This window comes from Cuculus canorus, chromosome 17 (genome assembly GCF_017976375.1).
Source record: "Cuculus canorus isolate bCucCan1 chromosome 17, bCucCan1.pri, whole genome shotgun sequence".
Taxonomy (NCBI): Eukaryota; Metazoa; Chordata; class Aves; order Cuculiformes; family Cuculidae; genus Cuculus; species Cuculus canorus.
Genome location: NC_071417.1, coordinates 7,535,535 through 7,563,408, shown reverse-complemented (window position 1 = coordinate 7,563,408; position 27,874 = coordinate 7,535,535). Strand labels below are relative to the sequence as shown.

Here is a 27,874-nt window from a genome sequence, read left to right as displayed (position 1 = left end):
AGAGAAAGTAAGCAGCAAGTTAAACATGACAAATCCTCTGACTCAAACTAGGGAAATCAAGCACTACTCAAGCAGAGGGTCAGGAAATCCCTGTGCTGAGTACTGAAGCACCAGTACTTAAATTTGCAGCAAATTCCTGAGCGTTTTATACTTAACTGTACACCAGGTGCAGCCTCAAACCACAGAGTGAATCTCCCGACAGCACAGAGAAGCGCAGCACAGCCACTCACGACCAGATGTGTGGGGCAAGCATCTCAAGTGGGCACCCTGGGGGCACGAGGCTGGTAGCCTGCGACAACAATTCCTTGGGCTCTGGAGGTACTCTGTCTCAGCTTTCTTCTGCACATTTGGCCGATGCAATAACAAACCATTTAGCCACCTGTCAAGCAGGCTAAATTCAGACTTCAGTGCAAGCGAACAAAAGGCAAGTTTGCAAAAAGAAGTATAACCCCCAAAACCTGGCCCTTACAAGCCGAAGGAAACACCTGCGAGATTTGGGCAAAGGGCACCTCAGCCACCACATCGCAATATAACAAATGAAGTGTTCGCTTCTCAGCTTACAAATATTCAATGTTCTCATCCTAGCACAGCCTGAAACACACCACGAGGAGCTAAGTCCTGGGTGAGACCAGTGCTCCACCCGGGCTGGTCCCTGCCAAGAGCTATCTGCAATGGAAGCTTCCCAGGATGACACTGGAAAGAGAAATCAGATAGAAGACAGCTTTCTCCCTCCTCCCCCAAAAAAGTCTGCAATAATGAGTGACTCATGTCCCCAGAAATTAATGCTTATCTCTCATCCATCTACTCCATCCTGAACTCTCTGGTAATCCTCATCATCTGGAGGTTTGCAGACATTCCAAAGCATGGCTACACTAATGGTTTCAGTAACATACTGCGATAATCAGCTCCCACCCGCCGAGGATACATTATTTGAAAATAACATTTCTTTGCACCCATTTTAAATACAACACTTTTCCATTTGTTCAGATACCTCTTTATCATTGTATTCCAAGAACGAGCTCTTCTGTGTAATTTAGGTTGTCCTGGACAGGCTGCTCTGGCTGCCCCTGCTGCAAGCAGGACGTTTGGGACCCATCCATCCCCAGAGGCCCCTTCCAGCCTCAGCAATGCTGTGACCCTGTAACGCTAGAAAGTTGTTTTCTCTAAGACATTGTCACTCCCCATCCCCCAAACAAACTCAGAAAATGGTTTGTAAAATTGCAGAGAATGCGAAGATTGGAACCAGCCTCCCACAGGGGTTATTAGAAACAGCAGCAGGGAAGGGAAAATTGAGGGGGGGTAATGAAAAATCCCCTTATTTTAAAGATGATTCTATAGACATTAAAAAGTTGCTCTACCAAACAAAAACTGCGGTATTTAATATATATATTTTATATTATAATGATTCAGGTAGAGATATCTAAGAAGCACAGCTGAACACACTGCACAAGACTGCATCTTTCATTTAATCAGGGACCACAGATACCATAAACATAATTTTCTGTGGCTGGTTGGAGTAGTGCAAAAACAATGAACAAAGGACACAGGGTAAGCACACTTTGAAGCACTCTGTGTATTCGGACAGCCAAGCATAGTCAACGAAACATCACAGGCATACACTGCAACAAGATCTGAAGAAGTTTCAGCAGGTGCAGACCCAGACTTTTGGAGTGTAACTGAACTGAAAAGGAGGATTTCCAAACCTTTTATGTCCATTTGAAGGCCAGAACACTGACCTTTGACAATAATGGGTCTCTTTACCATACAGAACATTGCCACTGGGAATACCAAAACCAAATCTGTCATTCAAGCTTTTCTTTATTTTGGAAAAAATATTTCAGTGCTCCCTTTGTGCCTGTTCCATGGTTCTTCCACGTTTATAGAAGATTCAGAACAGCACGGTTCTCAACAGCGGGATCCTTCCAAAGAGGCACACGAGACCACTCAAGCCATGCTTCATATATTTTTAGAGGAGCATTCACGCTGCTGCATTTCTGACAATTCCCCTACCACAAAAGGTTATCAACGGCAGAGATCCACAGGCCACAGAGAGCCAGGCAGCTCATCAGCTGCACTTCAATTCCACAACAGAGATGAAAACTACAGGTTGCACAAAAGCCAAATGGGAGATACCAGCTAATTCTGTAACAATCAATCAGTCCAAACTCAAACCATTTAAGCCACAGCATATTTTTTTATAACGTAAGGATTAAAAGTCTCTTATCTCAAAATCAGCAAGAACTAAGAAAAGACTGTTCAGGTGGCAGGGTCACCAAAGACAGATCCCTCCATTTTCATTTCCTATCCCCAGGATCCTCAGGCTGCACAGCTGGGAAGAGAAACTGAATACAAATTTTCTATAGCCTGATCGACAGCAAAAGAAAGAAAATTGTTTGGTGGAAAAAAAAAAGAAAGAACAAAATGAGCCCGATTGGATTTAAATCTCAGAAAACCTGGATTCAAATTCATTTTTCAGCTTCCCAAGTCAAAGGAAACTGGGTTCTGTATTTGAAACTCGGGCTTTTCAAATGAAACATCAGCTCTACCTGCTAAGCTCCCTCTTCTGGCTAATTAACAACATTGCTTAGATTTTGTATGCAGAGGTTTCAATTGTCCCGGTTATGTTCTATCAATAAAAGTCAAATAATTATATATTTTAAAATCTATAAAGCAGCTTTAATATCAAAATATGCAACATCAGTGTTCGTCTTCAAACAGCACCCTCCTGCTGTCTCCCACCGACAAGCTGCACACACGCACACACAAATATCCATGGGAGAGCTCTGCAAACTGAGCCTGGCCAACAACTGCCCGTCTGGACCAATAATGAGTGTATAAACACCACCACGTTTCCCGATATCAGATCCAACCTGACATTTCTGTGCTCACAACATAACAGAGTAGTTAATCAGGCCCCAAAGCACACCCTTGACTAAAATTACAATTAATTCTGTAATATTAATTCAGTAATAAAAATATAAATGCACATTTTATAAAATGTAAATTTTCTAAATGAGAACATACCACACAAAGGTAGGCTGCCTCCATTCTGGGATTTCCCACCTCTGCTGTGTTTGCCAAAGCATTCCTGTTGGGTCAGAACGGCTCCCAGTCATCAGGAACGGTTGAGGAGCCCACTCTTACCTAGCACTCCTGTTGTTACCACCCAAACAGAAGGCTGGCATTCACAAAGCAGTCTGGGGTCGGTAACCACCCTATTTATTTAACCATCAGTAAAATCGAAAGAGGAACAAAAACCACCTGATAGCCAGGATAGCATCCAACTTTGCCCCTGCCTCATCTGACCAAAAGTTGTTCTCCACTTCAGTCAGAAAACTCATTTCTATTTGACTTCAACTCAATAAAAAAGAAACAAAGACTCTTCTGTGCTTCTGCCATAAAGGAATAAGAGCAACCTGAAAGTTCCAGCTACTGCGAGCACAAGATTTGGAAAACACTTTCAACACTGTTTTTCTGAAGTAGTTTTCTGGTCTCACTAAAGAGAGAAACTTAGAGTGAGAAAGTTTGTGTAAAATGGTAGTTCGTCGAGTCCAAAAATTCCAGAGTCAAGATACCAAGAAAAGTCAGGCTCTTTTCCTTCAGAAAGACGCATCAAATTAAAATACCTGCAGGAGGCACTCTCCCCCAGTGTGAGAATGAGAGAAACGCCAATGGAAGACGTGCCTTGTCGTCTGGTAGATGGCCAAAAAAGTGACACTGTGCACACAGATTGTACTGATGATGAGATACCACCAGTCTTTTACCTTCCAACGTTCTCAGATGTTGCAACCCATGTCATTCCCTCTGAGGTGGGATGAGCAGACACGTACCTCTGTTAGCAAGACGATGTCTCAGGAGCTGCAGAAACAGCAGCAGCTTTCATAGCACTGAATCTTCAAATCATACACATGTATGTAGGGACAACATCCTATGTTCCAAGTGGAAAGAACACTGTTTTACATGTATTTTTTAAACAACAGCTTCCACTTTCCATATGGAAATATATGTGCAGGCATGAAAACACAGTTCATGCACTTACCACAGCACAGCAATGAAATGATGGCTTGTTCGGAAACAGAACTGCTAAGCAGTTGGCCAGTAGGCCAATACTAATTTTTTTAGTATTACCATTATCTCAAATAACCAGACAAGATACAGGCAATCACCAATGAGAAAAGGCATAATACGCAACGCTGATTTAAAGGCACACAACACAATCTCAACGTATGGAGCTGATAACAAGCAGAGTTTGGATTTGCACTTAGGGTATGCGTAAAGTAATTAACAAAATCTTAAGCATATGATAAGGCTTTTCTAGAAAGTAATAAACAACTGAAACCCAGAATACGAGACCTACAGCAAAACGCTTCAAAATAAAAGGAAACAACTTCAATAATTCGGAGTCCAGCTGATGGAGAGCATTATACTTCCTACCCGCTGTAAATTCCGAGAAGAGGAACCGGGGTGATGAACCCACTCTTACACTGCATCTTTGGTTAAAGTGGCTCATACGACTGTGTGAGAGACTGACAGGAGAAATGAAACCTGGAGCAGATGCCATTACAATTGACAAACACATAGAGGTCTGGCTCTGGACTAGCTGGCTACTGAAGCAATCGGTCGCAGTCAGTGGGAGGCAACCTCAAAAGAACAGGCAACCAACAACATTTAATCTGCACAAAATGTTCCCTTGCACGTCTTCAAATGTTTATCCCAAATATACTACACATAACCACTCCTTCACCACTATTTTGAAAGGCCTTATTGCTCCATTACTAAGAGGGATCTCCATGCTACCTCTCAAGAAGGTTTGCAACAAACTGTTCCTGGATGCTACTGAATATTGACTACATTTAACGTTAAAAGAGATGTCAGGTCTTCACAGTCCAGAAACCATGCTGGTTTCAAATAGTGAAATAGTATTATAGCGCCATTGGAAAAAACATTTTTACATAGAAAACAGTTTAATACCCAACAGGAAACAATTTTTAAACGCAAAGGATATCATTACCAAGAGCCCTGAGCAAAACTAGACTTCAGCACAGAAATACAGGCACTTATTTACATTAGGTGTTATGTATGTGAATAATAATCCCCAAGGAGTCACTCCTCCCCAAGAAGACAAACCCACTGCCTTACCTTTGGCCATTTGGGATTTAGGAGTCGTGCTTTGATTGCATCATCCAGGGCCTTGTCATACTGCTGGATTTTCATATAGGCTGCTGAACGATTACTGTAGAGAATGCAGTTCTGTGGATCGACTCCCAGAGCCTCGTTGTACAACACGATGGCTGTATGGAAATCACCGTCATGGCAAGCCTGGTTGCTCTGGCGAACTTTCTCGACAAATTCGGCTTTGCTCAACATGGGACTGTCGGGACTTCTTCTTCCAAGAGATTTGGATCCAAAGAAAGAAATCTGGGGGGGGGGAAGAAGGAGAAAGTATGTTAGTGTTAAAAAATGCTACTCAAAAAGGAAAAAAAAAATTTAAAAACCAAACAATTAGAAGCTGTATGGCAAAACTTAAAGCCACTAGCATTGCTGCAGAACAAATGACAAATGCAGAATCAGGTTCTTAAAAAAGTGGACTGTTTGTTTATTGATTTTTGGGGGGTACAGAAGTAACAGAAAAGAGCCTATAAAGCTATAAACATATCATTAATTTATATGAGGATATAAACATATCATTCATGGGAAAGACATCTTCTAAAAGACATATTGCCTTCTTCAGGCATGAGACCAGCTGCAATCTCGTTTAGTGTGCCGCACTCTGCATATTCATAAGTTTCTCTTCCTCAGCCCCCCTCTTTGATCCTACAACACAAAGCAAAGTCACCAGGTAAGGAAGTTTATCTGAACATGTAGCAGGTGTGAGTGGGAAGATGATGCTGGAGTATCCAATGCTGGAAGTGCAGGTCACACACAAGCACATGTGCACGTAGACAATGGAAGAATGTATAAATCCTCTTCAAACCATGAAACCTGCACCAGTATATCTGTTCACAAACCTCTATATCCATCTGCCTGCCAATCGTTCATAAATGTGAAGGGAAGGATGAGTCCTTGGAGTGGGGGACACAGAAATCAGTGGTGTACGATTTCTTTTAGCAACAGAACAGCCATTATTGGCAGAGCCACCTTCTCAGATTGCCAACTTCAGGCAACACAGAATAAAAAAGAAACAGTTCTAAGCCTTTTCATTATCAAGATTGTTATTTAAAGTGAGCTGTGCGAAGTCCCAGCTCCACTGATTCTACCACACCCTTTCTCCTAATCTAACTTTCTATGTTCTGTATTTTCCTCAGCAGCCACCTGCAGCCACAAACTGTTTTTGCTGTGCGTACCCTGCTCTCTCCAAGGAACCCTCACAAACTCAGCCAGAATATCCTTGCAGTGCTCTGATTACATGAGAGTTGTGGATTTTGCAGTAATTGTACTTGGCGACAGGCAATGTGTACATAGGGTAATATACAAAGGACTTGGAAATATTCAGTAAAGGTTTAGACTACTGTAATTGAGGTTGGTGTCACCCGTTTTTAGTCCTGCAAACCGAAAAAGGTTAAGAATATCACATATTGTTACCACAACAAGGCAGCTGCAGGGCTTAAATACATTCCCAGAGAGAGCAGAGGCATATTTTTAGGAGGAAAGGGAAGCGGACTGTAAATGGACATCCTGTTGCAAGCGTCAAAATGGTCTAGAGGCTTTGCTTTTTTTTTTTCTTAAGTCAAACAACAACAATAGAAAAGCAAAACATTAGAAACTACCAATCTCTTCTTTTCCTCATGATTATACTCTTTTTTTTCTGACAAGTGTTTGTCCAGACTGTTTCTAAACTTCTCTACTGAAGGAGACTCCAGGAGTACCAGTTTCAGGAGTACCAGAACCAGTCATGAACTCAGGGGATCTAGAAGATAAATGCTTCAAGAAATAGCTGTAACTGCCTCCAGCTGGAGCCTCAGCTGGGCAGCGAATGCCCAGCCAGCGCCCACCGAGGAGCCCACCTCTGCATCGGTGCTGCTGGCACTGGGTGACATCCTCCTCATCGCCCCACCAGAGCACAGAGACCTTCATGAGCTCACCTCAAGTTATGGAGCACCGAGCAGAAACCCTCGCGAGGCCGTGTCCCAGCAGGTACAGTCTCGAGGAGCACAAGCAAGACTAAAGAAGGCACAAGTAGAACAAAGGCTGCCTTCTCTGTCTTTTTATTGTGAATAAACAAATGAAGACACAAAGCTGTTCATGATCTCCCCAAAATCATACTGTGAGTCTATAACAACGAGGAGAATCCAGGAGGAGACATCCCCACCATCCAAGCAAAGTAGTTTCTGCCTGTAATAGCCTGTGAAGCTGAATAATCTCATGGAAGAAAATGAAGTTATTTTACAGGAAACTATGATGGTAATTTCTGGAATACTTTACTGTTTAATTCCTGCTATCATGAGAATGATGCAAGACAGCAAGACATTATTAGGTAAAAGAAGGAACCACAGCACAAAACCGAGTCACTCTGGCACTCAAACCACAAATAAAAAGAAGATCATTACGACAGTACCAACACGCAAAAAGTACTCATTAAAAAGCTATCCCTGCTTTCCAGTCACAACTGCTCTTCTCCTGCTAATACTGTGGTAGGCGATGGCAGTGCACAGATTTAAGCTGCCTAACATTTTGTTACAGGAGGTACTCATAGGTACTAAACCAATCAATAAATTATAAATTACCAATGAGGAACCTGACCTTTTCCTCTGAACTGTCCATTAGCAACAGGCAGTACACAGTAATGATGGACTGAGGCACCAGGGATGGCACAGAAGCCAGGTCTGAACAGGAAAGTCACTTCAGGCAGCAGGAACACAGTCTCCCTGGATTTTGTTGTCTGCAACAAAACTACTCAGCCTCTGTAGTCCGAGTGCTGCTTTCTCTGCAGGGAAGCATGCCAGCGAGGAGCACAGCTCTGCCAGCAGGGCGTCAGAGCCAGCACTCACCGATATACGGGCGGATAGCTCTTCCCCCGCAATCTCTCATTACAACATTCCCAAGTGACCTGCCCAGTGGGAATGGAAGTAACTGGTCTCCAGGCAAGGAGGAAAGGATACACAATGGACAATGAGAAGTTTTTCAGCTTCAGTCAAGAGTGGGATAACGGGATATAGTGAAGCAGCCAGAGAACGAGACTGGATCAATACCCAGAAAAACACAAAAACAAAGTGATGCTGCTCAGCAGTGGGATTCACCTCTTCCAAAGTAAGAATTGGATAGTACAGAATATCGGGAATACTCATTAACGATGTTATCACTGATAATAACCAGTAGTTTAATACAGCAGCATGCCCTAGGACTTTGAAAAACACATGCCTGTTTGTTTATATCAACTCCCTCTCCCTAAAGAAAGGGAACATTTCCAACCCCACTGCTGACAAAAACCTTTCCTATCCAAGGCACACCCACTCATCCGCGTCTCAAAAAAACTCTTTTCAAAGAGTCTCGAAAGGGTTTCGTTAGCACCAGACGAGCCCTCGTCCAACACCAGAAGAAAGCAGAAAAGGGGTGATGTTGTCTAAGGTTGCACAAATCTCCATGGAGGAGGAAAGACACCAAAACTGAACAAGAGCAGCTCCAAGGAGAGGAGGAAGGATGGGGAACATGGACATCCAGCCTGGAGAAGGCTCTCAGGAGACCTTAGAGCGACCTTCCAGCACCTGAAGGGGCTACAAGAAAGGTGGGGAGGGACTGTTCACAGAGACTTGTAGTGATAGGATGAGGGGCAATGGGTGTAAACTGGAGAGGGGCAGATTTAGGCTGGACATAAGGAGGAATTTCTTCACCATTAGGGTGGGGAGGCCCTGGCCCAGGTTGCCCAGAGCAGTGGTGGCTGCCCCATCCCTGGAGGGGTTCCAGGCCAGGTTGGATGGCGCTTGGAGCCCCTGATCCAGTGGGAGGTATCCCTGCTCATGGCAGGGGGTGGAACTGGATGGGCTGTGAGGTCCCTTCCGACCCAAACCATTCCACGATCCCGACTCGGTTTATGCGGTCCCCGGGGCATCCGCTCGGCTCCAACCCCGAACCGCAGGGGCTGCTGCCAGGGATCAGGCAACGCAGCACTCCTCGCCCACGGGCCGGACCCGCCCGCAGGCCCACGCTCCGGCAGCAACCGAGCCCTCACGCTCCAGGCACTGAGGTGCCTCGGGGGGCGGAGACCGCGTGTCGCGGGGGGAAACGGCACCGCTCAACTCCGCAGCGAACTTTGCAGACGTTCGCGAAACAAACTTGGGTTCTGGAGCCCAGAGAACACGGTTTTCCCTTGGAACCAACTCGGGGAAGGCGGGGGCTTCGCTCCCAGCCCGCGGCCCCGCGACGCCTGCTCTGTCCGTCTGCCCCCCCGCTCCCGCCTCGCGCGCCCCCTTCGCGTCGGGGCAACAGCGCCACAACTCCCCTGTCGGGCGCCCCCTCGGCGGCTCTCCCCGCTCCCCCCTCACCCCCCGCCTCCACGCCGGGCCAGCAGCTCCACAGCTCCGCCCTCGCGCCGGGGCAGCGGCTTTCCCCCCCTTCCGCGCCCCTCTCGCGCGCTCCCTCCGCGCCGGGGCCGCAGCTCCGCGGCTCCGCCCTCGCGCCGGGGCAGCGGCTCCGCGCTGCAACGCTCCCCCCCCCCCCCCACCTTCCCCTCGCGCGCGCCCCCTCCGCGCGCTGCAGCTCCCCCTCAGGCGCCCCTTTCCCGCCTCGTCCCGCGCCCGCTGCCGCCGCACTCACCCCGCCGGGCTCCTCGCCCCGCTCCCTCCGCCGCCGCGCCCGGCCCCCCGCTGCGGCCCCCGCCGGGCCGGGCGGCTCCATCGCGCTCCTCCTCCTCCTCCGCGGGTCCCGCTCCGGCCCCCGGCGCCACGTTCCGGGCGCGGCGCGGAGGGACCCGCGCGGCCCCGCCCCGGGGCTGGGCTCGCTCCGACCCCGCGCGCCCCCGACGGCCGGGAGGGACCCGGGGCCGCCCAAATGCCGCCAGGCAGAGTCGCTTTGGACCCGTCCCGGAGCGTTAGAAAGCGGCCGCTCTCCGTCAGGGCTGGGCAGCACGAAAGGGGGATCTCCATCAATCGTACAGCCAGACAGGAGCTGGGACGGCAGAGAGCTCCCACTGAGCGTGGGGTCTTGGATAAAAAATGCCTCTGTCGGAGGGACATTCTGTCTAACTTTGAAAAAATACAGCGACTTGTGTGAAAACTTTGAAAAAAATACAGTTACTTGGGTGAAAACTTTGAGAAAACACAGTGACTTGCATGAAAACTTCACTCTACTTTAGCTTAAATCAAGGTATTCCACTTTTTGTAATAGTAGCTACTGACTTTTTGTGGTATTAACCACTTTTTGTGTCAGGTATTCCATTTTTTCTAATGGTTACTCCTTCGTGTCAGACATTCCGCTTTTTGTAACTACTTTTTGTCTCAGATATTCCATTTTTTTCTAATAGTAACTTCTGTGTCAGATATTCCATTTTTTGTAATAGTAACTACATTTTGTGTCAGATATCCCACTTTTTTTAATAGTAACTACATTTTGTGTCAGATATTCCACTTTTTGTACCTAGTTTTGGTGTCAGATAGTCCACTTTTTGTAGGAGTAACTGCTTTTTGTGTCAGCGGGTCCCTCTGGGAGCCCTTGTCCCGCTGCGGTAGCCGGGGTTCAGGCACTCAGTCGCGATACCAAAAATGCCTCCAAATAAACTCTCTTTAGGCTCATTTTGGAGTTTTAGAAAGCACACATCCTCTCTCAGGGCTGGGCAACACGAGGGGTGATCTCCATCAATTGTACAGACAGACAAGAGATGGGATGGGAGAGATTTCCCACTTAGCATGGGGTTTTGAATAAAAAATGCCTGTATCGGAGGGACATTCTCTCTAACTTTGGGGGGAAAGAAACCCCAAACTTTGAAAACTTTGAAAAAAATACAGTTACTTCCATGAAAACTTTGAAAAAGTACAGTTACTTGGATGAAAACTGAGAAAATACAGTGACTGGTATGAAAACCTTGAAAAAATATGGTGACTTGCATGAAAACTTCACTCTGCTTTAGCTTAAATCAAGATATTCCACTTTTTATAATAGTAGCTGCTTACTTTTTGTAGTAGTAACTGCTTTTTTGTGCCAGGTATTCCACTTTTTCTAATAGTAACTACTTTTTGTGTCAGATATTCCACTTTTTGTAATAGTAACTATTTAACTTTTTGTAGTAGTAACTACTTCTTTGTGTCAGGTATTCCATTTCTTGTAATAGTAACTACTTCTTTTCAGCTATTCCACTTTTTGTAACTACTTTTGATGTCAGATATTCCACTTCTAACAGTAACTACTTCTTGTGTTAGATATTCCATTTCTTGTAAAACTACTTTTGGTGTCAGACATTCCACTTTTGGTAGCAGTAACTAATTATTGTGTCAGCAGGTCCCTCTGGGAGCCTTGTCCCGCCGCAGCAGCTGGGGTCTGGGCACTCAGTCGCAATACTGAAAATGCCTCTAACGAAACTCTCTTTAGACTCATTTTGGAGTTTTAGAAAGCAAGCACCCTTTATCAGGCTGGGTAAGGCGAAGAGTGATATCCATCAACCGTGTACAGCGAGACAAGAGCTGGGACAGAACGCATTTCCCACTTACGTGCACTTTTTTAGTAAAAAAAACCCTGTTATCAGAGAGACATTCTGTCTAACTTCCAAAAAAATACAGTTACATGGATAAAAACTTCACTCTACTTTAGCTTAAATCAAAATATTTCACTTTCAACTACTTGTTGTGTCCACAGGTCCCTCTGTGAGCCCCATTCCCACCATGGCATCTGTGGGTCTGGGCGCTCGGCAGGGTGTAGGGTGAGGCCAGTCTCCACATGGAGTGAGCAGCTCGTCCTGGGCTCCAGATACACGGAGAACACAGCTCCTAAGTCCCTGAGCTGCCCCAGAGCAGGGAGAGCTGCTCTCAAAGGCAACAGCCTCGGGAACACCTGCCCAGGGTAAGTGGGGCTCCACACAGCACCTGGGGTTCCACATACACAGCAGTCACTTCAGTCTTACAAAGTTATTTTTATTTAGCAATTACATCATCAACAGTTATTAAGATTTCAACAAACTATTAAGATTTTTCTTAAATAAAAAAATCTGCTTTCCATAAAAAAAAAGCTGTGATTAACAAAAGTCACTTTCTCCTTTTTTTCACCTAATCTTCTGAAAAGACGTAGAAGGAACAGCACGCTTAGAAGAGCCAGATTCTTCCTCATTTTCATGGACACGCTTTCTGATTGTGGTTGGCTAAGAGAGAGAGATACAACAGAATGACCACAGGAAATCAGGTAAGACAGAGCCCAACTGTTTTGCTTGCTGCAGAATCACAGATATCGAGTAGAGTTTCCCTTCTGTGACTAGAAAAGCAGCATAACTAATAGATGTTTCTCGACCAAGATCTTTCTAATTATATTTGATCCCTCTCATATAAGACACTGCACCAGCTTTATCTTCTACTAGTGTCTGAAATTCTCCTAACTGGCATCTGCTACTGAATGCCACACCACCATTTCTTAACTTTCACTAACATGAGAATTTTTCCTTGAATAGTAAACATTTGTGACTCAAATCCATCAAAACATACACGTAATTTCAAATATATGCATAATCCTTTAAAGCTTGGGAGGCTGTTCTATAGCTCAAAGTGTCTCGCCGAAGCACAAACATCCGTTACTTCTATCCAGAAAGCAGAGATAATTACCAGGCTACTACCTACAGCCAAAAAGTATATTTTTCTAGGTTCTCAAAATTAATTGATTTTCTTATGGGTTACTTTGAAATTTAGTTTATCAATGCATCAAGTACTAATCTTCAAATAACCTGTTACACGTACCATTGTTGATGTTTGTGGTGGATTCATACTGGCACATGTCTGAGCAAGCAGCTGTTGAAATGTACTCTTCATATCCTCATCCTGTGAAAAAAGCAGTAACTCTAAGTATTATATGGAATATTTAAGGGCGAAGGCTGCATTTTGGCTAACAAAATGGATCAGCCATTAAAGAATGAATGAATAAAGGAAAAAAGGAGGTTTTCCCACTTCCACTCAAACACTTTCCTGTACTGCCAAAGAAGTGGACTCAATGGTATATAAACAGCCTGGCTGCAGGGGCATTAAGAGGAGGGAAGGGCAGCAGAGACCCTTTGTGAAGGGAAGCCAGTTTAGCAGAAAGTCAGGCATGTTTCAAGAGGAAAAGCTAGCAGGTAACCTCATTCTGGTTCAGCTGCCAGTGACCAGGGCACTCTTGTTACATGCTGGGCAACCTCAGGGAACAGGAAACCAGTGCGAACAAGACGTTTAGTGAACATAGTATACTCTCTGCTAGAAAGAAAATCTCGTTCTCTAGTTTCAGCAATTACTCCTGCAGGAATTTTACTAGAATGGCTTGCTATGGATTACCTGCAAAACCTCAATCAGACTTCCAAACCTCAAATCAGGTCTCTAAACTTTGCCCAGGACTAAATGAAGTGTGCTGCTCATCATGATTGAATACAGGTCATTTCCTTTGGCTGAGATTGGAACAGTGTCTGCGTGTTCACCAGCTGAACAACTCACCTAGAACGCAAACCAGACATTCATTCTAAACAACTGGCTGGAGCTAACAGGTTGAGTAGTTTTGTTCCATTGTCACAGCAAAGACTGGAAAACTCAAAGAGAAGTGGATGGGACATTCACTGCGCAAGACAATTAGAAATAAGGATCATCTTGCTCCTAGGGATTTCAAATGTTGTAACTGTAACAGCAATTAATTGTTATATGCCTTTGAAAAATGTTTTATTAAGTACCTGAAAAATACAGCTAACACATCTCCACTAAGCAGTACTTAGGTTTAAGCAGCTCACTAAATTCTAAAGTTTTAGTTTTAAGCAAAGAATGTAGTGAGCAGCACAGGTATTGAATACGGTAATGTGAAAGCACTACTGCTTTAAATAAACCTGTAGAAGTTAAGCATCTCCTCCAAAGAAAACTTATTTTTAACATCTGCAAAGTTCCCTAGTGGCCCCAAAAACACCAGAGAGGGCAAACAGGTATCAGTTGTCTGCACAGAGTGTGTGTCTGGTGTGGTTCTTCCATACTAACTTTTAAAGACAATACTTACAGACAACACCAGAGGGAGTGGGAGCCAGTAACTCCTCCTCACCACTCACAGTAACAGGACTCAAGGAGCTCTTTTAGTGGTAGTGTTCAACGTGTGTGATATCTAGAACTGAACATATTGGATGCTGGCCTTCCAAGCAGGCAGTGTACATTACCTATAAACAACTGACACGCTTAGTAACAGCCCATGAAGGGAAGCGTTAAAGAATGGCATCTGAGTGCTAGATGACGTTTGGATTTGGGTGTATGATAAGCAAGTTTTCTGAAACTTTTTGTCCAGTCTTCAGAATTAAATGTGAGAATAAGAGGCGTCCCTAAAGGGAATATATAAACAAGATGCTCACAACTTCAGTTTACACACTGAAATATCTCAAATTCTTAGCTCCTCTAAATCACTGTCATGTATTTCCCCTTCCCCATTATGCACATCAGTGGTTCTTAAAACCAGTGTAGCATACGTTATCAAAAACATTTCCTGCTCAGAATTAAAATATAAATGTAAGAATCTATAGCTGACTAAGTCAGAAGTTACACACAAAACTACAGGAGGAAAAGCCAGGAATGCCAGAAAGAATTTTATGATGCCCAGCAGTACAATTAAGACAAGTTCATGACTTCAAAACAGTAACCCAAGTGCATTTTATGTCTCAGGAAGCTGCCACCTGTTAAGCACTGAGTGATACTCCCTTGCTTCCACCCTGTTTCTCATGCTCTTTAGCTAAGCATCTGAAACCAGACACTGTTCCCACAGGGAATAGCATCATGCTCGGCCTGAGTAAACAAAACCCATTGCATGGTTTCAAGGTAGATTGAGGGACTTCCTGCAGCCTCCTCAAGCAAAAATATCCAGAAAAGCTCATAGGCTCAATGGTCACCTCTGCAGTGCCAGAATTAATAAAAGCCCACCTAAAGACTAAGTCTCACAGACCTGACTGTAACAGGAGGCAGGGAAACCATCACCTCCTATTCCAAGGGTTCCCAAACTGGTGATACTTATCATACTCACCATAGCAAGAACATAGTAGTCCTGGACACTTACAGAAACAAACTCTGCAGGATTCTGCCCTGCCTGCCCACACAAACAACACAAGGACTCTTATCATGCTTGAAGGAAGTCAATCCTATCAGAAGCACCATCAGACTCAGTGTCTGAAAAACACATCTTGATTCTCAGATAGAGTTCTAAGAAGAGGTGTCCAGGAAGGATACAGAAGCTGCTGATTGTATTGCAAGAAGGTATTTAGCAGAACACTCCATGCTTTTTTCACAGTCCTTCCTGCAGGGACTAACAATTTGAAAGCACAGCCTAGCTACAGACGCATACTGGGCTTTATTTTCTGAGAAAAAATGCCAGAGATCCAGGATTTTCCATTAAATTCAGAGCAGGTTACGGAGGCCTACAAAGGGTGTTGAAGCAGGACCAGAGCATGCAGAGGAGCAGCTTAATACCAGTATTCTTCAACAAAAATAAAGATAGAGAGACCCTGTCAACCTCTGTCGTTGAGCTGGCACCACACCACCCAGCAGAAGCCAGCTGGCTGGTGGCAAAGAATTAGAGAGAGAAAAACTGGCAATAAATAAAGCAACAGATTCGCAACTTGCCAAATGGCATGGCAGAGAGGTAGAAAAAACTGTACCTATCACTTGCGCTCAACAACTACAGTGCTGACCCAGGCAGATATTGGCAAGCTGTGCCTGCTCTAAGCATTCCTGAGCAGAGACCATGAGGAGCTCAGTGTTGGTATTCACCATTAGGACCACTGACATCTGATTCTCTTTGATTAACATCAAAATCAGTCTCACACAGAAAATACAGCTGTTTTGTTGGGAAGGCCAGAGATGACAGGACTGCAGGAGTCAAACTACTGTTGCGGGCAGGCAGGCAGCAGCCGGTACTCATAAGAAGCACCAAAGGACAGTTGTCTTCTGTTCACTGTTGTCAGAGACAGTCTACTGACAGGCAGACTCAAGTTCTGACTTAAGATAACAGTTGTTATTCCCACAAAGCTGAATAATTGAAGTTGTCACTGCCCATCACTGTATCCCTTTCAAAGTATCCTCCACAGAAGCAGGATCACACGTTACATCTCTGGTGACCAGTGTAGTCAGTGTCCCCCTCCTTCCTTCCAGAAGCAAATTACACTGTGCCAGCAAAACCTCCTAACATTCAGACTATTGAACCACTTTTGAATTTACAACAAGAAGTTACCCCCAGAACAACCCCGCTTTGCTGTACTTGAGGTAACACTCAATTCCTACCTGAAGCCACGGATGCTCTAGGGCTTCCTCTGTTGTAAGACGTTTGCTTGGATCCACTACTAACAGCTTCTTCACAAGGTCCAGAGCTAAGATAATGAAAAGAGTTGGTTGGTGTGTGATCAATAAATTCATTACCTGAAAATAAGTTCTGCAATACACAAACATCAAAGCTGCATACAACAACGTCTCTTACAACACTCCAGAACAATGCCCAAAAGCACTGGCCGGGCAATCACTTTGCTTTTTCCTGTGCCCAGGGAAGGCTGCAGGTTGTGACCATTTCTCCTTCACGTGCACATGATTCAACATGTTCCAGTATACCAAAATTACCAGCAGCTGTACTGAGCATGCCCAGTTTCTGTTCTCAGCATGCATAGAAGTTCAGCACGTTCCTAAAAGTTTCACTACTACTCTGGATAAGCAAAGGCAGCTTCATTTTGTTGCTTGGTTTACAGTGTATTGGAAAGCAGATTATCCATCCAGAGAGACGAGAAAGAAGAGACAAGATATACGCAGATATATTCAAAGTAATCACAGAAACTGATAGATACCGTGAAGAATATGGCATTTATGCCACATTTTATGACTCCAAATCTCCCATAAAGGAATTTCAGCAACATTTACTTTTAGTTGTATCTGATCATTCTGTTATACAGACCATTAGGGTATGTACAACCTTAACATCATTTCTATACTCATATATGTCTGAGTTATTATTGAGTAAGCTTCAAATAATTCAGGAAGGAGTTATATTTGATAAGTTTCCAGCGTAAAAACTCAATAATTTTTGCAGACTACTTAGCTTAGAGTGGCCCACACTTAACAGTTGATTCCACAAACGTGGCTGATATTTTAAGCTCAAAGACTAGCACTGTGAATTTCCTCTTAACATTTCACTCCTGGATTTTTAACTCATATCCCTTAAACTCCTGGCGGTTTCGGTCCAACACTGGAACCAAAGGAAGGCAAAGCTTATAGACTTCATAAAGTCAGAAGAAAAAGCAAAAAGATGAAAAATGTATGCATGTGCCCACAAACTCTATACTTCTATAGTTAATAAAACTAAATATTACTAAGAAATCTCTACAATGAAAATGTATATGCTCTTTCTAATGCTTCAGCTTTGAGCTTAAAAAACAACAACCAAACCCATTTGTAAGAGACTACCTTAAAAACTAAACATATAATGCGCTGTACAGCTGAAAGGAAGCTAAAGGAAAACAAAACTACCAGGAAAGAGCAAGCTATTCTGCTACTCAGGGCAACGGCATCATACCCAAGTCTGATACATGCTTCCATTCTTTTGGAATGAACGTGTATTCTCCACGAGTGATTTGATCTTTCAGAGATAGTTGAGTATTTTGCTCATTAAATGGTGGGTATCCACACAAGCTATATAAAAGAAGGAAACAAGTTTAATAACACGGGTTTTGTCATAATAAATGAAAGACTAGAATCAATCATTTTAAAGTGTCTGCTACCATAGCATCTTTTACCCATCTCTGGTTTTGTACATGGTTTTAAACACACTTTCACTTCCTAGTAACAATACTGAAGTTGCCAGTCTCAAGTCATGCCTGTCAATGACAGCCCAATGAAGGCAGCAGCTACACAATATCTTACCATACAAAAAGAATTACTCCTAAACTCCAGCAGTCCACAGCTCGGCTGTATCCAGCAGTCCCAAGTGAATTTAGAACCTCAGGAGCAAGATACGTGGGTGTACCACATAATGTTTTCATAAGAGAAGTTTCTCCAAGAATCTTGGATTGTCCAAAATCTGTAATCTTATATTTAAAAATGGTGACACCACATTACATACTAGGATTAGTTGTACCAGAATATATCACATTGTCAACATACAACAGAAGGTAACATTCAGTTTCTGCCTTCCAAGTCAGTACCAGTACAAGACTATGAACAAAAACCACCCCAAACATTATTAAGTATTCATTAAAAAACAACTGAGAATGGGAGAGGATTCTCAGATTTGGATGTAAACGAACAATCGCAGAATAAAGGAATTGTGGTTTATTAGAAGAGATTACTTGCAAAAATAAGCTGTTTACCATGCAAATCTATACAATTCTTTATCTGGGGAAAACCAAAACATAATGACCCACCCACAAAAGACACTCGCAAATAACTCCAATCCTACCTGCCCTCAAATAAAACCCCAACCCAAAGCAACAACAATGCCTGTCCCCATACAGCCTGAATATTTGTGGAAATGCTGTCTGTAATTCAAGAACTTAGATTTTATTGAAAAAAAAAAAAGTATATCGATATTTGAAGTTGTGTACTCAGTTAAGTGCTGTACAACACAGCATTTTTCAGCTGTTCTTAGTAAGTGTATGGGTTGAAAGATCCACAACAATGAAATTAAAATTGTGAAAAAAACCTCAGTATTTTACATTAATTCATGTAACTACAGTGAATTAATAGTTTGTATGACTCATTCCATAATACTTTTTCACTATGTTTAACTAAATATTGAGAAGAATGGGAAGGAATACTCTCAAATTTCTAAATGAACAAGAAGAAGTGCGAGTTTCCTTACCTTTATGAGACATGTCTCTTCAGAAGAGGAAAGCAGCACATTCTCTGGTTTTAGATCTCGGTGTATAATTCCATTGTCATGAAGATACTAGATATATACAGATACACAATCAAAAAAAAAAAAAACAGATTTAACTTTTTCTTAACTGTAAGCTTTCCATTTTCTCATATAGCAAGGTAACTGAAGTGGGCATGTGTGCATTTAAAGCTACACAAGTGATAACTCTATTTTGTAAAAACAAATATTCATGTGCATAACCACATTTTTCTTGGTAGAATCCACGATTATGTACCTTTACTGCCAGCAGCATCTGATAAAAATACAACTTGCAAGTAGCTTCTTTCATCTTGATTGGCCTTGACACTCTGTCATACAATTCTCCTCCCTCCATCCTAAACCAAATGCAGGTAACAAGTCAATACGTTACTTCCAAAAAGATTCAGCTCATTAGACAAGACTGAGACCAAAACATTTGGCCATTTTGCCTACAGAGAAGGAATATATTTCTAAAAATGAGTGAGCAATGTCCTAAACACAGCGCACACTCTGCTGCGTTAGACCTCATCTCCTGCATCTTCATGGGGAGTAGTTACAAGACTTTTGATCAGCCTCCTCTTAGGAGCTCAAAAGCAAAAACAGAGCAGCACAATCCACAACAGCAGCACAGTGGGCAACCACCCCACCACTGCCTTCAAACCAGTTACTCTCCTGGTTATCCCAGTTCCTAATTTTACAGAGGTTTCAGAGAACAGTGGGAGCCTACAAAGGAAAAATAAAACAAAACAAAGAAACAAGAAACCTCACCCGAGTTCAGAACTGTCCACATTCTTCGTGGCTATGAAAAACAGTTCATTTTATGCATTTACTTTCCAACAAGTTACTTACAGTTCCAAAACAATGTAGTAATCCTCTGCCTCAAAGAAGTTTTTGATCTTGATTAAGCAAGGCTAATAAAAAAGGGAACACAAATGGACACACACAAAAAGGTAGAATCATTTGTAAATCTAATATTATCAATAATTTATCATCCTAAAGTTTCTATTTCAGCACAATTTCAACCATGCCAGTTAAACTGATATTTAACACACCTAACTAGTGCCCAGGCTTTGGCAATCACTTAATATTTAATATTCAAGCCTGTTGTCTTCTCGACCACAAAGAAAAAAATTCAACTCCTGTGCTGACAACAGCACAACAAGAATCCTTTTTTCCAGTTGTAAGTCCTCAGTATTTTCTTTATACGCAACAGCACATTGGGAAGCGAGGGAAAGTTCATTAAACTGTGCAAACTTTCTACTTAAGGAAAGTAAAAGAAATGCCTTTTGTGGGGAGGGGAAAGATAGATAGAAATGAAAAAAAAAATTGCCAGGGGAATTAAATCTTTAATAATCTGACAGTATTTACAAAAACACACACCAAGGAAAGGTTTCTACAACAGGGTTTCTGGCTGAAATTTCTCCCCTGAAGTTTTTTCTCAAATTTCCATATCAGTTATTCAAGGTTTTAGAAGCTCAAATCTGAACTTCTAATACTTAGAGGACAAAAAAAGAAGTGTTCAATAAACTTATTTACAAGAAAAATTATGTGCACCCTTTCATATATTTTCTAAACAGATAAAATCGATCTTTAATTACTACACTAAGGTCAGTGAACTACAAAGGTACAGAAGGCAGCAGAAAGGAATAAAAATGTACAGTAACACTCACATGATCTATTTTCTTCAAAATTTCGATCTCCGTATTTATATTAAAAGCTGGGTTCTATTAAAAGAATCAGATATCATATTGGGTAAGACAGTGCTGTTCTGGAATAAGACACATCAGAAATAAGAGACAGTGCCAGAAAAGCCATCGCTTCACGTCCTGTGCTACTTTAAGTGACCATAGCATATAATCATTTTCCCACAAACGGATCATGTGCCTTCAGTGAGTTAAATGAACAGCCTGTTCTCTGTCTGTAGCGAGGTATTGCTACAGACAGGTCATTTCACTGCAGGTTAGAAATTCCCACCTGATTTCCAAACAACAAAACCAGGAATCTTGGCACGTATATATCGGTCCCGTCCTTTAAACAGTATTCCTTCCTCCAAGATGCTTCCCATATGGGCTAACCCTAGAATTAAATGCTACTCTCTCCTAGCCCTTGTTTTGCAAGATAACATAAACAGATTTTTTTAATGTACAACTTAGGCTTAACTCATGACATCAGCCCAGCAGGTTGGTTTTGCTCTTGTTCCAAACCAAATCGTCTTTGAACACACATGATCAAATCCGCATACAATGTTCCAGATGCAATGCTATCACTGTACAATGGCATTTCTTAATAATTATAATTCATGCTTATAATTCTAATCATTATTAGAAATGTTCCAAAACTGCATTTTGCAATTTTCAATCACATTAATGTCACAACTGTCATCAATTGTGCATATTCATCTGCAATAACCATATCTACCTCCTCCTCTGAACTAGGAAATGCGTAGATTACAGCAGAAATTGTTGCTGATCTTGAAGCAGACAATCTTGCACCATTAAACATTATCTAACTTCTATTACTCCAGCATACAAAAGTATCGGCTCTTCATACACGATACTGCAATCTTCCTTTCTGTCAACAGAGACTTTGGGTCAGTGCTGAAGAGTAGAATTAGTATATTCCCACTTTCTGTGCTGTGATCTCTACATGTAATAATACAGAAGACTGATCTCAAGACAAACTTCCACTAGTAGCTCATTCTGCTCCTATCAAAGCCTCCTGGTATCCTTTCCTCGGCCAGCATTCCCACTTTAGAAGTCTTATCTTTACAAAACTGTTTTCCAGATCAAGCAGCAGTTTCCTGTACATCACCTGATTAAATACTTTGTTGGTTTGAACAGATTCTCTATATTGTATCTGTGCTCTGAAGGCCATTTTCTCTAGTGAGGTTAATCCAACTGGATTTAACCTCAGTAAATCCACAGCAGCACAACTTGCCTAACTCCTCCTTCCACACACTTTTGCCTCTAAATCTATTTTTCTATATATAGTATATATAGTATATCCTATTACCTTTCAATCAAATTCAAGTTAGAGTAATAGATATGAAGTTGCTTGGATCTTTCTCATGTTGGAGTGAAGCCACTCAGCTTGTTCTTCTCCTTCAAACTCGGCCTTCTGCTACAAGACTACATACATGAAAAGCCCTTTTCAAAAGGCTTCATATGATTTTGTTTAGAAGTATTTTAATGGAGACTATTGTAAAATTAGCAGTTTGTAAATGTTTGGTCAGACTCTGCTGGGTATGATGTGCCAACCTGATGTGTCATAGGAGATAAAACCCCACAAGACTCCCCAGCACCCTCTGGATCTACCACATTAACAGTCATTAACTGTGAACATAAGGAAGTGTGGTCAAAGAATAGCAAGCGTTTTCTACAGAACGCTAGAGATTCTCTAAGAGCAAAGGGCATTTTGAAATTAGATACAGAAAACATTAAGTGAGAAATTCCTCTTTCGTTAAAAAGAGCTGGGGAGTCAAAGGTGACCAATATTCCAGGAGCCCTGCCAGATGGCCAAAAGACAGACAGACAGAAATACTTACTGCCTCTGGAATACCACTGGCCATAAACCTCCGCTTATTGATTATCTTTACCGCAACCTTGTTACAAGTGCTCTTCTCAAACGCCAGTTTGACTTCTCCACAGGCGCCACTACCATAAAAGCACAGTGAGGTGAATGCTCACAAACACTTCTCAGAGATCCACATAACAAGTACAGATACATGAAAGCACAGGACGGACAGAGCCTGGGCTGCTACTTTCTAACTGTCTGAATACATTGTCAAAAACAGTCTGTAGCTAGGAAGTCTGTTAAACAGCAAGTGACTCCAAAGGCCACTCATTAAAAAATGTAGGAGTAAATATTTAAAGCAACTGATGTGTTTGTGCACAGGGGACCAGCGAACACCAAGCATAAGCTCTGTCGGCATCCACCACACGTGGGCATTTAAGAGAACCTGGTGAGGAGTCCTCCCAACAGATCTGCACAGACCTGAAGAACAGGTAGGACAATACTTTTAGTTTTACTACATAGCTATTATATCCTAGTAAGAAATCCTTGCACTCTACACTCGGGATTTGTTTCCATTTAGCCATTCTCATTCACCAAGAGAGTGGCGAGACACTGGAACAAGTTGCCAAGGGAGGTTGTGGCTGCCCCATCCCTGGAGGTGTTCAAGGCCAGATTGGATGGGCCTTGAGCAGCCTGATCTAGTGGGATGTCCCTGCCCACGGCAGGGGGGTTGGAACTGCATGATCTTTAAGGTCCCTCCCAACCCTAACTATTCTATGATTCTATGATGATTCTATGATTCTCCTCCAAATTCTTCACTGACCATGTTTAACCAAAAGATAAAAATATAGCCTCTGCTTAAGACAGCCTCTCTCATCGTCTCTGGAAACCGCTCTCTCCCCAGCTGTCTGAAAGCCTCAGTAGTGATGCTGCAGGAAGCCGTGTTCTGACATCAAGCACTTCCTTCTACTTCAATAACTGAGTATATTAACACAGAACATTTAAAACTTGTTAAGAATCTACAGACTTTATTCTCTTCTAGGGACAAAAGAAGGGTTCACAAGTAATAGTAGATTAAAAAACCCAAGCCAATTACAAGAATAAAGACAAAATTCCTTTTTAAGCTGTTGTAAAGAATAGGTTTGCTCAGGTGTTATCGTTCTTTTTTTTCTTCTCTTTTAAACTGCAGCTCAATTAACACTGGTAATAACGCCAGCACAAGGTACTGAAAGCAGAAACAAAATTACACTTAATACTGCAGAAAGAAGGGCGCTTACCTTCCCAAAGTCTTTGACATGATGTATTTCTCTCTGAATTCTCTAGGGAACACCATCTGATCATCCACCGTGAGATCAGAAAACACAAACACTAGGAAGATGAGTGGAGATCATTTTCCTGTTATTAACTTTAAAATGTTGCTGTAACGAACAATTATGCTTCCTGAGCTTTTATAGTCAACACCATAACTAAGAAAAAGCTGTCTGCTAAAAGAAAAACATAAATATATAAGAGTAATAAATATAAATAAATATATATCATAAATCCATATCAAAGTAATTGGTGTTGTGACATCAGCTAAGGGTTAGCAAGGTGATCTTATTACTGAAAACCGACACCTTTGGTATTAATGTACAACAGTGCTTAATTAACAATATGTTTAAGAACAAAATAGGTGAGAATTTCAATGTCACAACAGGGAATAAACAGAAACAACAATCGGGAAGACAGCATCTTAGTGGAAAACACAGACAACAAAATACCCCACACACACTGCTAATTTTTAAGAGGGTGTTTTACTTATTCCGCAGCATCCGGTAGGTAACCAGTTTTTTTCAACTTGCCTCGAACAGTTTCCCCTGTTCCCACCACCATGGACACAGCTACTGAGGCACAAAAGCATTTCAAAAGTAGGAAAACCACTATAAAAGCTTTTCCATATTTTCCTAGGGCTTCTAGGGTGGATACGGACAATTTTTATGTGAGTACTAAAACATCGATTCATAGCTGGACTTTTAACAGCACACATGAAGAAGCTCAGTTTGCAAGAAACAATGAAATCACTACAGAAACGATCTCAACGCATGAAGCGGCTACTTAAGTTATAGCACATTTTACCCTTATTGGTCTGTACAGACAGCGCAATTTCAGAATTGTGAGTCAGTGGAAGCCTCTTCCCTTTTCCAACGAGCTCTCTATTAACAAAAGTTCCGTTTGCGCTGTGGTCTTCAATGTAGGCAACATAGGAGTTTTTTGGACCCATTTCCTCAAAGAAAAAAAAGTGGGAAAGATAACAGTAAAGTATTTTTTTCTCTAAAGACTTGGTAGACTATATAGAAATTTACTGTGTTGGCTCAGGAAATCAGACTAGTAAGGTTATTTCACAAACAGGGTTAATGGAGCATTGCCAAGAGTCTGGTTAAAGCAGTCACCACTGAAAGTCTTTAAATTTCAATTTCTTTAGCATCCACCTCCAACTCAGGACTTTCTATGAGAGCCAATCTCTTTAATTATGCCAAGACAGAAAAGGTCAGTTTAGCACCTACCCTGAAAATTCGGAAATGCTTCTTGCTGTAGTTTTGGTAAAAGCCAGTCTCAGACAATCCTAGCTTAGAAAAACTGTAATCACAGCTTTTGTCTCTTCCAAACCAGTATTCATCGTTCACACAGTCTGTAGAGAATGGAAAAGTAAAGCAGAGAGAGAACACAGAATTGCAGGAAGTTATTAATTGTGGCATTGTGGAATGATATCAAGTGGTATTGAGCAGGGTAACAAAGACAAGATTCTTCCTATACAATCAAGTTTGTCTTCAAACAAAGCACCATGCACTATCAGCACCTGGGACTATATTTTAATAATTCTACCTTGCTGGTAACTATGGAGTTTCCAGCTCATCCTCAGCAAAGCCAAGAGAATCATGCTATAGAAACAAATCAAATAATCAAATGGAAAAGTGAAGCAAGTAATAAATAATGTGAACATCCCAGAAATTCTCTCAGTTCACAGAAGCTGTGTATCCAGGTACTCAGTACAAACACTGGGATACAGTATGGAATAAAACATTACTGCAAAAGTTGTGAGCCTGTACTTCAATTTGCTTGTGCTTAACTTGAAAATTTAAAAGATACTGCTCTCTGCTAGCTGCTCAAAGCCTCTCAGAGGTCCAACAAATGGACCAAGAGACTGGTTACAGAATGCACGTACCACAGTTGCTGAAGCCTTTTCCAAGTGCAAAGAGTCGACCCCACGGCTGAGGAACAAGCTCTTCAGGTTCCTGGTCCTCAGGGATTGAGGGAAGTTCCTGAGTAGGAACAGTGTCCAAAGAACTGAGGGTTCCAGAACTGGAAGAGGACTGACTTGTACTCTGCGACCCACTGGAAGAGGAGCCAGTTCCACTCTGTGACTGCTGGGCACCTTGCGACTGCTGTGCTTCACTACTGGTCTCTCGGGACATGGTGGCTTTAAGAGAGCATTTCAAGAAACAATTACTACAGCAAAGTAAACCTGACAGACGTTCACAGCCCAGCTATTGATACCCTGGTCTGTTCTCAGTCTTCAAAGGGGTAAAACCTTCAACCAAAGCAGGCATGTGGGGATTACATGCCAAACCCTAGGAATTTTGCAAATCATAGAATAGTTTGGGTTGGAAGGGAATTTAATGAACATCCATTTCCACCCCTGGCCATGGGCAGGGACACCTCCCACTGGATCAGGGGCTCCAAGGCCCATCCAACCTGGCCTGGAACCCCTCCAGGGATGGGGCAGCCACCACTGCTATGGGCAACCTGGGCCAGGGCCTCCCCACCCTAACAGCTAAGAAATTTCTCCTTATGTCCAGCCTAACTCTGCCCCTCTCCAGTTTATCCCCATTGCCCCTCGTCCTATCACCACAAGCCTTTGTGAACAGCCCCTCTCCAGCTCTCCTGTAGCCTCTTCAGGCACTGGAAGATCTCCTCGGTGCCTTCTCTTCTCCAGACTGAACAACCTCAATTCTCTCAGCCTGTCCTTATATGGCAGGTGCTCCAGGCCATCCTTGTAGCCTCCTCTGGAGCCGTTCCAACAGCTCCATCTCCTTATTATGTTGAAGATTCCAGAACTGGACACAATACTCCAGGCGGGGGTCTCACAAGAGAGGAGCAGAGGGGCAGACTCCCCTCCCTTGACCCGCTGCCCGCGCTGCTCTGGACGCAGCCGAGGACACGGTTGGTTGCTGGGCTGTGAGCCCCCAGCCCCGCAGCGCCCCCTGCCGGTCGCACCCAGTACTGCAGCGCCCCGCCGCCCAAGCCCCAGGCCCACAGCGCCCCAGCCGGCTGCCCCCCAGTACTGCAGCGCCCCTGCCCCGCAGTGCCCTTAGCGCCCCCTGCCCCGCCGAGCCCTTAGCGCCCCCTGCCGGCCGCCCCCAGCCCCGCGCGGCGGAGCGCTCCGCGCGCCCGTCCCGGCAGTAGCGTGGAGGCGCGTCCCGTGCCGGGCGGCGAACAGCGGCTGCGGGCGGGGCGCGGGGGGTCGAGACTCACGGGTGGAGGAGCCCGCGGTGCTCGTGCCTCGCTCCGCAGCGCGCGCTCCCCGCCTCGAACGGAGCCAATGGGCGATGGGCGGCGCGGGCCGACGGGAGCTGTAGTCCCGGGCGCGGAGGGAAGGAGGCTCGTGGCCTCGGCCCCGCCCGCAGCGCGGGGAGCACCCGGGGCTGCGGGGACACCGGGCAGAGCCAAACCGGACTGACACCGCAGTGAGGGCTCCGACACACGCCCGGCCCGTGTGGGCAGGGATTGTAATGCACGGACTGAAAGAGCAGGAACTGAGCAACCAATGACAGGAAAAAGGCCCTTCGGCAAAGGAAGAGCATAAACATTCATGGACTGTCTGAGAGAGTTGGGGATGTTCAGCCCGGAGAAGAGAAAGGGAGACCTTGGAGCAGCTTCGAGAGCTGAAAGGGACTGCAGGAAAGCTGGGGAGGGGCTCTGGGTCAGGGAGGGCAGAGACAGGATGAGGGGAGAGGGGATTGAGCTGAAAGAGGGGAGATTGAGATGAGATCTTGGGAAGAAATGTTTTGCTGTGAAGGTTGGGGAGGATGACTTCCAGCAAAGTGGTGGCTGCCCCATCCCTGGAGGTGCTCAAGGCCAGGTTGGATGGGGCTTGGAGTACCCTGATCCTGCGGGGAGTGTCCCCGTCCGCGGCAGGCGATGGGACTGGATGGGCTTCGAGGTCCCTTCTCGCCCAGACCATTCCAGGATGCTCTGGTTCCCCGCGGGCAGCGCTGCCGCCGGGGCCGCTGGGAGTTGTAGTCCCGCGCGCGCAGACCGCCGGGAATAGGAGCGTCCGCTCCAAGTGTGCCGCGAGGTCTGCCGGGAGTTGTAGTCCCTCGCGGGGGCGCCGGAG

At 43.9% G+C, this 27,874-nt stretch overlaps 2 protein-coding genes and 1 long non-coding RNA gene across 5 annotated transcripts in view; 1 reads left to right on the top strand and 2 right to left on the bottom strand.

The window, feature by feature from the left end:
* The window catches only part of TTC28 (tetratricopeptide repeat domain 28), a 133,619-nt gene extending 123,700 nt beyond the window's left edge, over positions 1-9,919 (bottom strand). Inside the window, exons 1-2 of one of the 2 annotated variants that reach the window (XM_054082042.1) lie at positions 9,751-9,919; positions 5,140-5,418 (exon numbers count right to left, since the gene is read on the bottom strand). In XM_054082042.1, the coding sequence (XP_053938017.1) occupies positions 5,140-5,418; positions 9,751-9,831 (360 nt within the window). In that variant the 5' untranslated portion in view covers positions 9,832-9,919. The remainder of the gene's footprint in view (positions 1-5,139; positions 5,419-9,750) is intronic. The other variant, XM_054082043.1, reaches the window with a different exon arrangement.
* An 87-nt stretch (positions 9,920-10,006) lies between these two features.
* On the top strand, positions 10,007-12,289 carry LOC128853880 (uncharacterized). Its single transcript, XR_008452695.1, has 3 exons — positions 10,007-10,299; positions 11,782-11,985; positions 12,205-12,289. It is a non-coding gene; the product is annotated as an uncharacterized LOC128853880 (long non-coding RNA).
* Positions 12,053-27,756, bottom strand: CHEK2 (checkpoint kinase 2). 2 transcript variants are annotated; one of them, XM_054082048.1, is made up of 15 exons: positions 27,641-27,756; positions 25,703-25,957; positions 25,044-25,168; positions 24,616-24,763; positions 23,778-23,868; positions 22,532-22,640; positions 20,658-20,711; positions 19,837-19,898; positions 19,244-19,343; positions 18,952-19,038; positions 18,015-18,178; positions 17,668-17,783; positions 16,392-16,477; positions 12,867-12,947; positions 12,053-12,280 (listed from the first exon to the last, which is right to left on the bottom strand). In XM_054082048.1, the coding sequence occupies exons 2-15, from the start codon at positions 25,950-25,952 to the stop codon at positions 12,185-12,187; spliced, it is 1,569 nt and encodes a 522-aa protein (XP_053938023.1). In that variant the 5' UTR covers positions 25,953-25,957; positions 27,641-27,756; the 3' UTR covers positions 12,053-12,184. The 2 variants fall into 2 exon arrangements, with proteins under 2 accessions (XP_053938023.1, XP_053938022.1); XM_054082047.1 differs by lacking the exon at positions 27,641-27,756 and adding an exon at positions 27,013-27,602.
* Between the last annotated feature and the right edge of the window lie 118 nt (positions 27,757-27,874).